At 31.5% G+C, this 16,464-nt stretch overlaps 3 protein-coding genes and 1 long non-coding RNA gene across 6 annotated transcripts; 3 read left to right on the forward strand and 1 right to left on the reverse strand.

Annotated features, from left to right (window-relative positions):
* Positions 1-651: 651 nt before the first annotated feature.
* On the forward strand, positions 652-2,083 carry LOC107366745 (uncharacterized). Its single transcript, XM_015934377.3, has 4 exons — positions 652-773; positions 985-1,095; positions 1,236-1,492; positions 1,689-2,083. Exons 1-4 carry the CDS (start codon positions 765-767, stop codon positions 1,906-1,908), a joined length of 597 nt encoding a protein of 198 aa, XP_015789863.1. The 5' UTR covers positions 652-764; the 3' UTR covers positions 1,909-2,083.
* Positions 2,084-3,705: 1,622 nt separating this feature from the next.
* LOC107366743 (lysosomal Pro-X carboxypeptidase) lies at positions 3,706-8,215 on the forward strand. 2 transcript variants are annotated; one of them, XM_015934374.3, is made up of 7 exons: positions 3,706-3,905; positions 5,043-5,285; positions 5,486-5,667; positions 5,790-6,120; positions 6,626-6,761; positions 7,329-7,796; positions 8,061-8,215. In XM_015934374.3, coding segments are annotated over exons 1-7 (1,467 nt in total). In that variant the 5' UTR covers positions 3,706-3,800; the 3' UTR covers positions 8,063-8,215. The 2 variants fall into 2 exon arrangements, with proteins under 2 accessions (XP_015789860.1, XP_025017551.1); XM_025161783.2 differs by lacking the exon at positions 8,061-8,215 and having other exon boundaries at positions 3,757-3,905; positions 7,329-7,925.
* A 1,216-nt stretch (positions 8,216-9,431) lies between these two features.
* LOC107366666 (actin-binding Rho-activating protein) lies at positions 9,432-16,336 on the forward strand. Of its 2 annotated transcripts, XM_015934292.3 has the most exons (3): positions 9,432-10,072; positions 11,705-11,864; positions 15,807-16,336. In XM_015934292.3, exons 1-3 carry the CDS (start codon positions 9,882-9,884, stop codon positions 15,966-15,968), a joined length of 513 nt encoding a protein of 170 aa, XP_015789778.1. In that variant the 5' UTR covers positions 9,432-9,881; the 3' UTR covers positions 15,969-16,336. The 2 variants fall into 2 exon arrangements, 1 of the variants encoding a protein (XP_015789778.1); XR_003083131.2 differs by lacking the exons at positions 9,432-10,072; positions 15,807-16,336 and adding an exon at positions 11,360-11,501 and having other exon boundaries at positions 11,705-11,845.
* LOC112539341 (uncharacterized) lies at positions 10,288-11,371 on the reverse strand. Its single transcript, XR_003083132.2, has 2 exons — positions 11,044-11,371; positions 10,288-10,895 (listed from the first exon to the last, which is right to left on the reverse strand). It is a non-coding gene; the product is annotated as an uncharacterized LOC112539341 (long non-coding RNA).
* Positions 16,337-16,464: the final 128 nt, after the last annotated feature.

The following is a 16,464-nucleotide window of genomic DNA, read 5'->3' on the forward strand; positions in this document are numbered from 1 at the left end:
AATAAAGCAAATATTGATGATAATCAAATAAACACTGAACAATGACAAGCAGCACCAACTACACTTTACCTGCCTCAATATCATCATTTTTACCTTTACGTTTATAATCCAATCTCCTCCTGTTTACTTGGCTTTTACACTCATTTTTGTCACCTAAAACATCATGTTGTTGGTGATCATCATGATGATCAAAAATTAAAAAATACTATCACCACCAACCTCACCAACAACTTACCTTTTTTTGTCATCTTTTTTCTTCTTATCACGTATCGATACAATTTACAGTTGAGTTCGACCTTTAAAATTAACTTCCTTCAAATTTTTAAAAACTCCTTCCTTTGCACTTGTTAATCTTCTTCTTGATGGATTTATTTCACCATCATGAACAATTTTCACCTAATAATAAGGCTTAATACTAACCTTTTTTATCCACTTTTTTGGGTAGCAAAAGTGCACAACATTTTAAAACAAAAAGCTAAACACTTTCAATGGTAAAAGTTGGCTCCACCTTTGTATAATGGAAACAACGAAGATCACAAGATAACAAATTGAAATAATTATATGTTCGTGATTATGACGTTTCTGTTGATATAATTTGATCACTTTTAGTATATAAGAGCGGTTTCGGTCAACTTTAAGATCACAACTTCAACTGTTGACAAACCAACAACAACAACAACAACAACAACAACAACAACAACATTAGAAAAGAAAAAGTGTTTCTCATTAGTTCAACTTGTAAACTCTGACTAACCGTTTCAACTATGACAAAGGTTTGTTCCATCTGGCTCTTTGTGTAACTCTTTCAATGTTTTCAAGACTAACTTATATGTTCAGGATTATTGTACAAAATTGTTAACCATCAAATGATTTTCTAACTTCTATCATGTGCCTCTCTATTACCTGATCTCTTGAATATTTCATCTTGTTTCACCTAGTTTAACACTTACCCATCTTTTTGTTTCATTTCATTCAATTGATTAGATTATTTATTTGGCTGCTTCTTTATTGATTGTTGGAGTAATTTCCAGTGCTCAAGCCAAGGGTTGGGATAACCACCATGGTGGCCACAGTAACACCTATAGAAAGCAAGATGTAAGTTTATGGACATGGACTTGGATGAATCTTATGAACGTGCTGTAAACACAGCACCGTGCCTTATTGTGAACAAGTCAAACAAACTAATCTTACTCGAGCTAATTTTACCTTTACCTTAAATCATGTTCTTCTTCTAGGCTTGGGGAAATTACAAATTCGGTTATGATATCGTAGATGGTTGGGGAGCCAAAAACTCACGACACGAAGAAGGAGATGCTTGGGGAAACAAGCACGGTGAATACACCTTAAAGGATGTCGATGGCCGAGAACGTCGTGTTCAATATGTTGCCGACAAGAAGGGTTTCCGTGCGAAGATCAAGACCAACGAACCTGGAACCGGATCAATTGATGCTGCTGACGCTATCTACAATGGACCAGACCCCCACACTCACGGGTAAGTTAACTGTGAATGATCACCATACAAGAACAGTGCAACAAAAATTTCTGAAGGAAAAGTAGTGAATTAGATTTTATAAATGCCTCAAGGATTTACATTTACAAAAAATTCCTCACTATCTATCTTGAACCTTACCTGATATTTCGAAAAAGATTCAGTTTTTAAAAATATTCCACTTTATTCTCCTTTGTAGAAACACTCATGTTCCATCAGGATGGAAAGGTCACAGCCACGGTTGGGATGGACACCACGGTCACGGTCATCACGGCCATCACGGTCATCATGGACACCATGGATGGGGACACCACGACAGTCACGGTCACCACGGCCACGACAGCCATGGCCACCACGGTCATCACGGTCATCATGATCACGGACACCATGGTCATCATGGACATCATGGACATCACTAATTTATCAAACCTCGCATCATCATTATATCACATGTTTTTAAGTATTTGTATAAAAAAACCAAAAAATGTACATTAGCTAGATAGTTGTTTAAAAAAACTATTTTTTATAACAATATTAAAAAACGTTAGACCGCAAAAAAAATTTTCAATAAATAAATTTAATTTAAATGTCAAATGTTCAATGTTATTTTGTTACAAGTAGATCAACAAAGTGGGTCCATTAACAGCCAATCACAATACAAACACAATTATCATCGTCAAATTAAAACGCTTCATCATTCCATCCACCATTACCAATGTTTATAACTCTTTATTAATAGTCTGTGATCCTAAGCTTTCATTTAGTGTTCTTGATCCTTTATCCTGTTCAACAAGCTAACCAAAATAGTGTTCTATTCTCTTTTATTTTCAAAATGGTTGTACCGGTCATCCAAGAGCAAGTGAAAAACAAGGAATTACTCATCGAAGTTGATTCAATTGTCAACGACAATAAAGATAACCTGGCCAATGTATCGCTATCATCAAACGATTCATTAAGTAAAAGTCGCAGGAAATGGAGACTCATCAGGATCATCAACAAACTGAACCCAGCATTAGCCGAAAGGAGATATCAATTTCCCACCTTTAAGTTCTTTTTCTCCTTGTTTTTGATTATTTTAACCAGTATGGTCATCTATTGGTCAATTGCTTCTCGTTCTGTGGCCAACTCTCAACCAGACTGTCCTTCATCAATATCATTGAAATCATCAGCCCCACAACCAGTGTCACCCTCACCAACCCCACAAGTATCACCACGTATACCAACAAAGATATCACTTCAACCATCAACAACACCATCACCACCAATTTATGATCCACCGGCATACTATACTTCTTATCCGGTAACATTTTCTAAAGTCCAAGTTGATGATGAAGAAGATAATGATGAAGAAGCTGATTCCTGGGTCCCTATTGAGTTTTCTGAGGAACCTATCCGAGGGTACGAACCTCCACCTTATTTTCCTGATGAAGAATTGTTTGATGTCTTTGATTATCCTAATTCAGAGGAACTCACTTTCAAATTTCCTGACTCTTTCGATGATTTGCCAGACTCATTTGCCCTGAGATCTACTGGTGTCAATGCTGATGCAGTCATGAAATCTGTCGACAAATTTATCAATTTTTTTAAATCAATGATCAACTTTTAATCATTATTCTGTACAATCGCTCTTTTTATTTATTTTTATCCCATTATCTTCTCATAGCAATGCTTGTCAATCATGTTGATCTTCAATCTTGCTCTTCATTTGTATTATTTTATTTCAAAATGTCAATCCAAAAGGATTGATTGAAAAAATAAGATTTCTTAGAAATTATAAACTCAATTCAAGTGCAAACGCTTTTATCACCATAATTGAAAAATTATTTAACCCTTGATTCAGATGGGTTTATAATTTGGTCAGGTCAAAAGAGTCATTAATGGTTAAAAGCCTAATTAAACAGCCCAATTCAATTTAGCATCGTCAAAACCAATGAATCGGTTCATTTGCGGTTACTTTTGTATTCATCAATTTCCAACTGACTCACCATCGGCCAAATCATCTTCCTTTTGTGCTCACCATTAGTTAACATTAATAAAAAGGATTTGCAAAAGATCAACTCAATTTGTTTTGTCTTTTGCTGTTATAATCAACTTTTGAATCATAGTCACAAGTTGCAGTCTTTTTTATCTTCGTTTCCATAGTCACACTGGTATAAACAGTATTAACGTCTTTACCGCTTATCCCTTGTTTTTGCCTTCTATTGTTAATTTTGATTGTGATTTAAATCAAGCAAACCTAATTTACCAGTTTCTTTTTAAACACAGAACCTATTGGTTTGAACAGCCTGGACCAAAAGATTTCACCAGTGAAATGATCTACCTAAAGTTATTCGGTTTAACTTTATTATTCTCTCTTGTTTCAACCTTTTCAACGCCAATTCCAGCCAATTACACTGTTTTTTGGTATCAACAAAAGGTGAGTAAATCCATTTTGTATTAAAGTGTACCTCTAGAGATCAATTTAATAACCCAAAACCCACCTTGATCCCTACTAGAACCCTCTAATCCAACAATTTAGCTTTGATTTGCTTCTGCAACTTATTTTTGAGCTTCAGCTAACTTTACATTGGTGTTTTAACACTGGTTTGTATGGCAAGTCTGGTTTTTGCTTGATGTGTTAAAGCTCGCATTGGTTGTTGAGGTTGAGATTCTTTAGTGTTTGAAATTCATAAATAATGAAACATTAATACATATTCCTTTTAATCTTAATTGTAATTCAAACATTGATTAGTTTACTTTGTTTGCTAACAAAATCATTGAACCAATCTTATTTGTATACAATTGAGATTTAGCTAAGCTTCATTAATACTTATTAATGATAGTTATTAGTTCATTTTGAATAAAGTTAATCACTGCCTAATCTAATGGAGCTTGACAAATTATTATTGAAGTCAAAGTATATCATTTTTTGGTTTAACCTTTATCGGCTATTCCTTCCACTATTGACGCCCTTGTTAATGATTTTTGGGTTAATCAAATCAATATTCATAGGAATGTTAATTCGCCATCTTCAATATTCAATATTGATACAAGCTAAATGCAATCATAATTGCTCAACAATTAAGAGAATAGTCATTTGTTTTAATGTTTCATTTCCCCGTAGATTAACCCCTGTCTTTAAGTTGATATATGGTTAGTGTCTTCAACCTGGTAGGTAATTATTTCCTTATTACTAACAGTTATTTTAATTGTTGTTTAGTTATTGTTAGATATTTGATGTTATAACCTGGACAAATTGAGTAGTCAATCAGAGTGCAGGGTTTAACAAGTAAACTGGGAAGTGAGGGTAAAAACAAGGAAGATGAAAATAAAATTTATCAACAATTAAATGGTGTTATGATTAGATTAAAGGAAGCGTTTAAAGGTTGATTCTATTGATAGTAAATGATATGATTGTTAAGCACTTTTTCAATTGTTCCAATACAATTAATAATTATCGCTGTCCGATTGGATACGATGTGTTGTCCAATTCAAGAAATGGATATTTGACTCAATTTTATTTTCCACCAAGAAACTGACCAACTAATGTCTTATTTTTTCTTATTTTCCGCAGGTTGACCATTTTAATTACATCAATAATGACACATTTCAACAAAGAGTAATCATATCAACTGACCATTGGTGTACAGATGGATGTCCGATATTTTTCTATGCCGGAAACGAGGGCGATGTCTTCTCGTTTGCCAATAATACCGGTTTCATGTGGGAAAATGCACCAAGATTCAAAGCCATGGTTATTTTTGCTGAACATCGTTATTATGGTGAATCATTACCCTATGGTGATAAATCATTTGCAGTATGTAACAATAAATCACCATGAATTTACTCTAAGAGTCTACATTAAGAGTGATACAAGAAATTATGGCTTGTTTCATTGACGAATCTTGTTGCTCCAGACATGTTAGACTCTTTAATCAAGTCTCTGTTTAACTTTACACAAAGTCAATTAACTGTTTTTTTTCTTCTTCTTCATGATGCTCTTCTTTCAATCCACAGAGTTTAGATAAATTAGGTTTTCTTTCGGTTGAACAAGCTTTGGCAGATTTTGCGGAGCTTATACAAGAAATCAAAGTAAGCTATCCAGCAGCTAGGAAAAGTCCTGTTGTTATGTTTGGTGGCTCTTATGGTGGAATGTTGGCTGCCTGGTTCAGAATAAAATATCCCCATCTAATTGTCGGGTAATGTATATAAAAGATAGTAGATCAGTTACCATTAATTAAATCATCATTTTTCAGCATTTTTTTTCATATACTGACTTGTTGAATTAACCTTTCTTTTTTTTATGTTACTCTTCGTACAGTGCATTAGCTGCATCAGCTCCAATCCTCCAATTTCCTGGTTTATATGATTGTAATGGATACAATAGTATTGTTACCAAAAGCTTCCGTTCATATTCAGAACAATGTTATCTTTCCATTAAAAATTCATGGGATGCTATTCAAAGAGTTGGTTCCAATGGGGCTGGATTAAGATGGATTTCGGATAATTTCAACCTTTGTAAACCCTTGTCCAATTCAAGTGACCTAAATGATTTCTCCAGCTGGCTTCAAGATACTTTTGGCAGTTTAGCCATGATTGACTATCCTAATCCTGCAGACTTCTTGGAACCTCTTCCAGCCTATCCAATCGGGGTAAATTGATTAATCAATCCCATTGATGGAAACAAAAGCAAATTACATCATAATTAGCTGGCTTCGGTGAATCTTAGAATTGAACTGATAGACTGATGTTAAAGCTTGTTCAGCAAAAATTATAACAGGGTTAATTATCAGGCTATCAACAATAACTATATTGATTAACCTTATGATACAATTTTTTTATCTCAAATAATTGATTTTATCATTTCAAATGGGATAAAAAAATCAATCAGTCATGTCGATCAGTTAATTGTTACAAATTGTTAATCGTAGACTTAATTACCAATTATTTTTATCTTATTACTGTTGCCTTTTATTTAGTGATCTCTATGATACTAATGCATTTCAATTGAACAAAGGTTAACTGTTGCTAGCTGTAAACATTGAAAAATGGCAGCAAAAACGCACAACTTATAATTTGCTAATTGCTTTTACTGATCAACGTATCTTTTTTAATTCAATTGGTCAATTAATCTTCTTCTGTTTCTCTTCATTTCAGGTTTTATGCTCCAAGTTGCCTGATTCAACTAAACAAGATAAACCGTTGTTAGTCGATCTTTACCAAGCTATCTCAGTCTACTACAACTATTCTGGACAAAGATCATGCTTTGATTACAGAGATAACTCTGAAGGAGGTAAGAATCCTTTCAACCTTTTAACATAACTGACTAAATCAACTCAAAGTGACAAGAGAAAATAAGAAAACTTCAAGAAAGTTCATGAGAAAAGCGCATGTTGACAAGCTGTTATTGACTTTAAATCTTCACCTACATTTTTTTCATAAATTCAATAATTTCATGCGACACTCAATTTTAAACTTGACATAATCTTTTCAAAACAAAATTATCATTTGCATAATAATGAAATATTTTCACAATTTTGTTTCTTGAATTTAGTAAATTCAACTGAATCTATCATAAATTGTAAAGACTCTGCCAAAAAAAAGTCAATCAGCTATTTGAATTTTTTATTCATAGTTCAACATATCGATTTTATTGTAATGAAACAAATTTCCTACAATTGGACATCTTAACACATATTATCATTTGAATTTATTGTTATTTTCTCATTTTCTCCTCTTCCATTCATTTTGGATTACTTTTTTATGTAAATTTTCATATAATGTAACAATGTACTTCATATTTATCTAATATATTTTTCTGTTTACCCAATTTAATTATTTCTATTTGTATCCATTACAGGTCGATTAGGTGGTGATGGCTGGGGATTCCAATCCTGTACTGAAATGGTTCTACCTATTTGCAGTACACTCAACGATTCAATGTTTCCTCAAGCAACCTGGGATCTGAGTCAAGTTAAAGCTGATTGTGTTAAAACCTATGGTGTTGCACCCGAAGAGTCTAAAGCTCTCTGGCTATTTGGTGGGGAAAACATAGCTTCAGCATCAAACATTATCTTCTCTAACGGTGCTCGAGATCCTTGGTCAGCCGGAGGAGTCCTGAAAAATACTTACGCTGAAACACTTATAGCCATAATTATTGAAGGAGCTTGTCACCACGAAGATCTCAGATCAACTGGACCAAATGATCCAATCCCACTGATTCGAGCTCGACAAAGGGAAATAATTATAATAAAAGATTGGATTGATAAATATTATCAAGCAATTAACCACTGGCCAGCTGAATGGAGCAGAGATTCAAATCTTATCTAATTACTCGGGAGGCACTCAGAAGAGCCAAAACAAAACAGCCAAATTCAAAATAGCCAAAAGTATAAGATTTATAATTGCATAAAAAGAGTCAAATTGAACAATTAAAAGCTTTCAATATGACTATTTAGATCTTTGATTGCATTATATATTCAAAAATAATAAAAAATTGACATCAATTAAACATAAACTCGATTTATCAAACCAAATATATTTGGCCATTTTGCATTTGGCTGTTTTGTTTTGGCTCTTCTGAGGTGCAACCAATTACTCAAGTTGCTCTTTTGAGGTTTTTTTAAATGAATAACTAAGTCTATCAAAACTATTGATTTTTTCAAATTCGCTAATCAAAATGACTGTTTGTTAGCTTTTTTTGTCCCTACAGACTATAATTTTTAATAAATCCGTTTCATGGAAAGTGATTTCAATAATTTATGGTTAATCAATTTGGGAAAAAAATGGAACAATTGAGGTTCTCTGAACAGTTTGAATAGCAAATCATCGAGCTAAAAGAGTACATTGACGCTGAACCTGAAACATCTGATTGTGAACTAAATGTTAGTCACTTCACCAGCTAATTGAAACAAATGATTTATTAACAGATTCCTAAATCATTACCAATCAGTAGCATTCGGGTTAACACAAGTGAAACATTTCAGTGAACTTTGCAATTCTAAACTGTTGAATGTCAAAAATGGCTGCGATTTGTTCATATAAGAGTTGGTTATTTCAACTATAAATATTTCAGTGTAAAAAAAGCTGTTTTCTCCTAATTAATGTTGATTTTTTTCCTCTAAGTAAATTATGATTAATGATTTGTACTGAGAAAGAATCAAGGTTACCTTTATCTTGACCTGGCAAGGTTTCACAAATGAGTAAATAGTGATTAACATTTTAAATGGTTCATGAAGATGAGCTACTGAAACAAACAGAAGCACACACACACAGAACCTTCAATCAGATGATGATAATGATGCTGATAAGGAGGAGGAGGATAAATTCTTGGAAAGTCAAACAAAATATATTGGATGGAGTGAAAAAGCAAAAAACCAGAGCAAGAGTGTTAAGTGTACTTTACTGCATTTCTGTTGCTCTCTGTAATAAGACGAACATGGCAAAGAAAGTGGAAAATGTCTGATAAACTTGTTAAGAATTCATCTGAATAACCTAAATACTTTCCTGATTCCATCATCAATCTCGTTCTCAGTCTCTCACAAAATATTGAAGTTTATGGTGGTTCAATTGAAGACGTCAATAACATCAAACAAGTTGATGCATCTTTGATTGACTCAAGTTTAAAGGTTTCATAAAGTTAATCAAAAATGATCAACATGATAATAGAATCATGATTTATATCATATCCATGTTGATTTAAAATATAAAAAGGATTCAGAGGACAGGAAAATCTCCAAACACTGAAAATTGAATGAGAGCTGAAAACCAGAAAATATTATCATGAAAAGCTACTGGATTTGATGATTGGAAAGATGTAGCTGGTGATGAAAAGCTAAATGTATGTGCAACTGGTTAAAAATTTGGGTTTACTCTGCCAAAATTAGCTGATTGTGCCAGGTTTTTTGTTTTCATTTTTGCACAATTGTCATGCCTTAAAAATGGCAATATTAATTATCTTTTCAGGCTAAACATGATCGGTGTAAACAATTTCATCTCTCACTATTTAATTATCATCGTCAACTCACTTTTCTCGATCATCTTCGCCTTCTTTTTTTTGCCATCATCTACATTTTATTTACACCATTTGTTTACCTCAAAACTGTGCATCTCTAGGCTTTAAGACTGTTGCCTTTTTTGCCTTTAAATCACTAATTTCCATTACTTTTACTTTGTTTATTGTGTTTAAAATTGAACATTTATTTTAACCAACAGTCAATCCAATCGTTTAATCATTTATTGATTCACGGTCATTTAAGTTGATCACTTTTATTGGTTTCATTTGTTTTCTTGGCATCTATACATTAAAGCTGTTTATTTTCCCTTCAATCTCAAGTTTGCCTTTGTTTCTATTTTCACCATCGACTATTCCTACTGGTCATTATCATTGTTTTTTTTGCTTTACTCCATTATTATGGCAATGAAGGAAACTGTCAACGGAATTGATAACAGAATCGATATAAATAATAATAATAATAACAATAATAATGATTCTGATGAAGAAACGTACGAATATGTTTCACTTTCAGAAAGGATTGCAAGCTACCAAAAGAAACTAGAAGCTGAACAAAGGAAGCTTGAAAAACCATGTAAAACAAAATCAGAGTGAGTTTTGTTTCTTTTTTTTCCTCCTCATCCTTTTTTATCTTCTTCTTCCTCTTTTTTTACCTTCAAATTTAATTTTATATCCTTGTTACATCCCCATCATCTTGTTTCCTCTTCAGCATCATTCAAGGCTCAACTAAGTTGTACTTTAGAGCAACATCTAGATACTTTTAGAAATCTTTTTGATTTACTTTTCAAGTTTTCAACTCTCAAGATTTCAGTCTAATAATGAATACAACTTTATACTTTTTAGTTATTAGATTGAGCCTTTCAAGGCAACCTAACAATACAAATGGTAAAGTAAAGTTGTCACAATTTGTTCACCATTCAATTTAACTCATTCATCATTACATACACTATCATCATGTATTGAACCAGTGTTTTGGGTCCAGTTAAGGGTTCAATATTGGTTACAAAGTTTGTTTCCCGGGAAAAAACATTTACTGCTTTAAACCTTTTCAGGTTAAGCTGTAAAGGTGTAACTAGGCTTTAAAGGTGAACTTTCAAAATACAGGTTAAGATGAATTGATCCTTGTGTTTTGTCTTTTCAAAAGGTAAATATTGATCCCCGTGTAATTTTTGTAATGATTACAGAATAAATCTTACATTCTGCCTTTCCATCCATAGACTTTGCTTTGTACTAAATAATTTTCAGTTTACATTTTATATTATCAAGATTGACATGAGGCACATTATCAAGCTTTAAGATTCACATTTTTTTGGCTCATGATGCCACCGATAATGATGATGATAAGTTATCTTTCTTCTTTTACTCCTTGAGATTCCTTGGACTGATTATTCCCTGTTGTTATCCTGAATTATTCTGTAAAGTAAAAGAGATACAAAAAAGAGTAAAATGTCAAATCTAAATACACTCAAAGTTTCAAGTGAAACTAACGATGAGATGAATAAGATCACTCATTTTTTCTCGTCTACTTTTCATTTTAAGCAAGCTTAATATTCATTCTTACCTTTGCCAATCTTTAAGTCAATCAATCTTCAGAGGTTTAATTGAATCAGATCCTTGATCGTTTGATTGTGATGAAATGAAGAGACAATTCAGCTCTTCAGGGAAAAGTATTCATGATAATTTTCAATTATGATGAGAAATGGATGATAGAAAGGTTGTTATTTTGATTGTTAAATCAATAAATCAATGGTACAATATAATTGGATAAAATATTTGGCAAAAAAATAATTTAATCAGCTGAAACCTTTTCATCAATCTATCGATAATAGTTCGATATTGATATTTCCCACTGATTGGGAAATGTTTGTTTGAATAAAAATGCCATTAATTTTACATTAACTCATTTCAGTAATTTTTGATTAACTCGTTTGTTAATTTATCTTACTTATAGTGGATTTTAACATGATTATTTAATCATTAGGAACACCTTGCTTCCATTAATTAGTGTCTCTTGGAGAGGTGAGATTGATGTTGAATGGTTAATCAGCTGTTAAATCTAAACTTGTGTACAATGTGCTATTGTTTTTGTATCCCTTGATCACTACACTGATTAATAAGTAGTTTATGATTTAAAATATAATACAATATTTTTAATTACAATTGATTAACCATTAGTTTGATTGGTTTATTTATTGATGGTTTCTTTTTGCTTTACTCTTTAGTTATGGAAGACCATTGGAAGGATCAAAAACTCAAGCAAGAGGAATCAAAGCTTACGATACAATAGCCCAAGAAATACGTGATTTGTGTACATTCATTGCTAATAATGGAACCAAAAATGACGATAATACAATTACAATTACGTTTGGTCAACTTTTTGAGGTAAAATATTGGCCCTCAATAGTGTCTTTATTAAATAATTGGATAAACCAAAGGCTAACATGAATACACAATTAACAATTAACATGTCCACCGCTTTAAAAAAAACTGAACCAATAAACCTTTAGGAAGAAGAAGAAGCCAGAAGTTTAACACAATGGATAACCAGACGATATTTATCACTTTTAAATTGCTATTATTAGCAATGTAATAATTAACACGATACTCCTAAATTAATGTGATTGTTTCTATCCCATAATATCATCATACATCAAGTTAATTGCTTGTTTTCAAACACAAATTGTTTAACCATTTTTTTGTCACAACTCTTGTTTTCCCATCTTTGCTTCATTCATGTATTTAACATGCTTGTTTACTTTGTTGGTGCAAAGAGTAAATGATAAATGTTATGAATGACAATTTGTTTGCTTCTTCTGATGTCAGCTTGAAATAAGTTTATCTAGTTGATTCCGATTCTTACATCTACTTTACGTTGTGAATAATAAATCAAGGTAAACACACCCAAATATGTACATTTTATAAATGTTGATGTGATTCACCCAATGTGTATAAAACCGTAAGTTGAGTTATATTCATATTAACCTCGCCTACCAAACATCAAACAGCTATCAATTGTAAAAGTCATTCTGATTCTTGATTTCAGCCAAAAATAAATTTCTTACCAATGTTTAAATGATGCTTGATTAATGAAGTTATCAGATTATTAAAATGAATACTTATTTCAATAAGAAACAATATTTACTCTCTATTTGTTTCAATAATTTCTTGATGTAATCAAATATTCTTGAAAGCTAATTTACTTCCAAATTAACCACATTATATTTAATATTTACATTCCTTGATATTCACAATAATCATGATAATATTGTTGAACCTTTTCCTGCTGTTGCCCCGAAAATATTGTAATCAAAAAGTGAGAATATCTAATGTTAGTCAATTTAAATCAAAACTGGTTCAATGATTTGACAAGCTAAATCATTTGTACTTCATTAGTATTCAGTAAATCAAAAAATGACAGAAAAAAAGTGACTATTATTTGTCAATCACTTGATTTAATGAGAAAATGTTGAACAAAATTGAAATTTGTACTTTCAAGTAATTATCAGATCTTTAAAGGATTGTGATCTTTTAACATGATATGAATAAAAAAGGATATCTGATCTGCAAATCCTGCAAATGTCAACCTTAAACCCTTTTGTATTTCAATAAACAAATCCTTTTGACAGATAAATGTAATTAAAATAAAAACCAACAACTCTAATTACCATTTAAATTAACCCTTACAACTTTACTGTTTACCATACTGTCAAGTTATGTGAAAGTGAAAATGCCATGTTTAACCAGTTGACAATAAACTAAACAAAGAAACCAACCCGTTTATAACCAAAAGGTAAACCCAATCAATTTTTTGTTACAATTAACAAATCTACCAAATTGATCATCATTTCCACTCAGTTATTCAACTGCCAATCAACAAATAGACCAATTGCTGTTTATAAATTGATGAATATACTTTTTTATTAGAGTTTATAAAAGGCAAAATGTTAGGCCTAATGTACCTTTGTATGTGTTCAGCAAATGTGTGTAACAAACCCTAAACCTAACCTTTCAACCTAACAACATTTTAAGGTCATTTAAACATAATACAGCCTGTAACCTTTCAAATAATCACCTACACATATTAAGTTTTAATATGAATAATCTAAATATTCACCTAAACCCATAATCATTTCCTAGATAAAGGTTCATTTCCAAAACATTTAACCCTATTTCAATGTTACATCTTGTCCTAACTCACAACATTATAAAGCAACCCTTTTTATATACCAGAAAAAAAAGGTTAACCAAAACCAATTTAATCAACTTGGAAGGCCATTATAAATCTGTAATCTATGTGAATAACAATTAGACAAAGCTAAACTGAAACCCAAAATCTGGTTAAACCAAGCTTCATTCATATGTTTAACAGGTTAAAACCTAAACCAATAAGTGAAACCAAGAGTTATAGTGAAATATATAATTAATATTTACTCTATTACCTGTGTATGCTGATCACTATTAATATCAGTATTAGTATTATTATTATACAACATACTTTGAGTAAATATTTATGAACTACTCGAGTTTATCATGAACAAGGAAAAAAAACCTAAAACTTCTTTTGTGCTTTTACTCATCTTATATAATAACTTAATATCTCAAACTATCAACTAGTCTTGATGGTAATAATAATCATAATGGAAACCTATTCGTAGGGCAACAATTAATTTATGGTTGACTGATAATTAAGGGAAAAAACAAGAGTTGCTTTTTTTACTATTATTTCAATGAGCATTCATGTTGCTCATGAATGTTCATTGTCTCGAATCATTAGTTTTATACTCATCTTGATGATGGACTAGATGGGAAAAGATGGTTAAATTAACCAAATATCATGTTGATTATCATTTAAAGACACAATGAGAAGAGGTGAAAGGATCATGATTATTATCATATTTTCACATTTCCTTGATTGACAATTTATTAACAACATTCACCTAATATCGTTGGTTAAATCATTATTAGGTTTTTGTTTTCAACCCAAATATCCTTAGACATTGAATATTGACAAAATGATTGACTAGCTTTTCTGGTGTTGCTTTATTAACTCCATGATTGATGATCAAAGATTTACCAATTTGAATACATTCACTGCAATCTGGTTCAAATGTCTGTGTTTGAAACATGAATTTAATTTCATTTCAACACTTGAACTTAATTAATACCATTAGTTTATTAAATATCTGATTATGATTGGTTTCTTTATTCTCAATCCATTGAGTTTAAGTAGATTCAACCTTTTCAATTTGATCACTTTTCACTTGGATATTAATACAATAAAAATGGTTAATAAAGAGTTGGTTCATTCAATTTTGTCCCATTTCTTTGGATCCATTTCATTTCTTTTCTTTGCCTTCAAATTCATCATTACAGTTACGTTTCGTGATCAGAATATCTTGAAACTGAATAGCTCAAGAGTCGAATTGTTTTCTACAGATTGACGAAAAAAAGCTATTCATTGAGATTTGTTCCAGTTGCCACTGAATGTTGCCAGAGAAAAAGTTGATCATAATGATTATATTATTGATACAAGCATACAAGTTGACAATCAAAGCAAGGCAAATACAATACAAAAAAAGTAAAGTTACTATCAGAATCTTTTCATTTCATTTCAGAATTATTACTCTGTTTTTTTCATCCATTCAACCTTTTGATTGTCGATACATTCCCAAAGTTAAAGGTAATATTACAAGGCAAGGCGAAAAATGAAAATGCTAGTTGACAATCAGTCATCAAAATGATGATAATAATAGTTAACAATGGAGTAAAAGTGAACATTTGACTGAGTCTTTTCATTGAAACATCTTTTTACCTTTACCTTTTAAAATTTCAATCAGTCGATAACTTTCCTATTTTTAACCTTTTTGAATATGTTATACATTTGATATTTTGGGATCACCTTTCAAACATCATCAAATGCCATTGGTGTTTTATTTGTTTATGATTTGCTGTTGATTTGTATAATGCCTGGCATGACAGACGACACACATTGAGGGTGATGTCAACAATGTGCTAAAATAAATGTTGAATGTTCAGTTATTTGCCCTCTAGTTGTGAATACTTCACATAACACATTAAAAGCTAATGTTTACATCAATCCATATTTTTACTCTTTCCGATTTCCATCCTTGAAACTCCAACTTCCTGAAAATGATTCAATGTAACCATGTTGTCTCTATTTTTGCGTTCATTTTATTGTCCAATCGAATAATCATTTCTTTCTCTTTTTTATCCATTTTCCCTGGTCAATCTTTATTTGGATCTGGATGTCCATTGGATCTTGATTGGTAATCATCATTGGTAATCATCTGGTTGGCCTTCCAGTCTTATGAAATGTTATCCAATAAATTGGTTGGAATCTTGTTGAGAGCTTGTAAACATGGTTTTGTTCATTTTGAGGGTGAAATTTTGTACCAAAGACGAGATGATGGTGTTGTTATAACACTATTGAAAATGCCTCCAGATGATTTCAAATTGGCTTATTAACAGCATCCAAAACAATTGGCTGGTGACAAAAACAAAGTTAACCAGACGAGTTGTAAATTGGTGACGACAAAGAAGACAATATTGCTGGCAATTCAACAGCTTATTAGCATTGCTTATTTTTTTCAATCAACCAACATAAAGGACTACAGCTAAACAAAAGGGTTTTTCATCAAGAGAACAAATTGAAATTAATTATTTTCCAAATTTATAATTCTACGGATTATAAAAGCTCATTTAAAGCTGTGCAACTTTACCTTTTGAATTACCTCCAAGAAGACACTCACACGTAAACAAAAATGTCATTAAACTGGAAAAAAACTGAATAATAAACAATTGAACATTTGTTCACTTTTCATTACAAAAATGAACCTTTTGTGCGAATCCTTTTTTCACTTGTTTGCGTATTTGCCAAATGCAAGTCCACCATTAATATTGTCTAATAACAGTCATATGTTAATCTTTAAAAAGGCAAGTTTCATCAAATATTAATATCGGC

Source organism: Tetranychus urticae, chromosome 2 (assembly GCF_039701765.1).
Source record: "Tetranychus urticae isolate SD_2017Ah chromosome 2, NJAU_TeUrti_SD_1.0, whole genome shotgun sequence".
NCBI lineage: Eukaryota > Metazoa > Arthropoda > Arachnida > Trombidiformes > Tetranychidae > Tetranychus > Tetranychus urticae.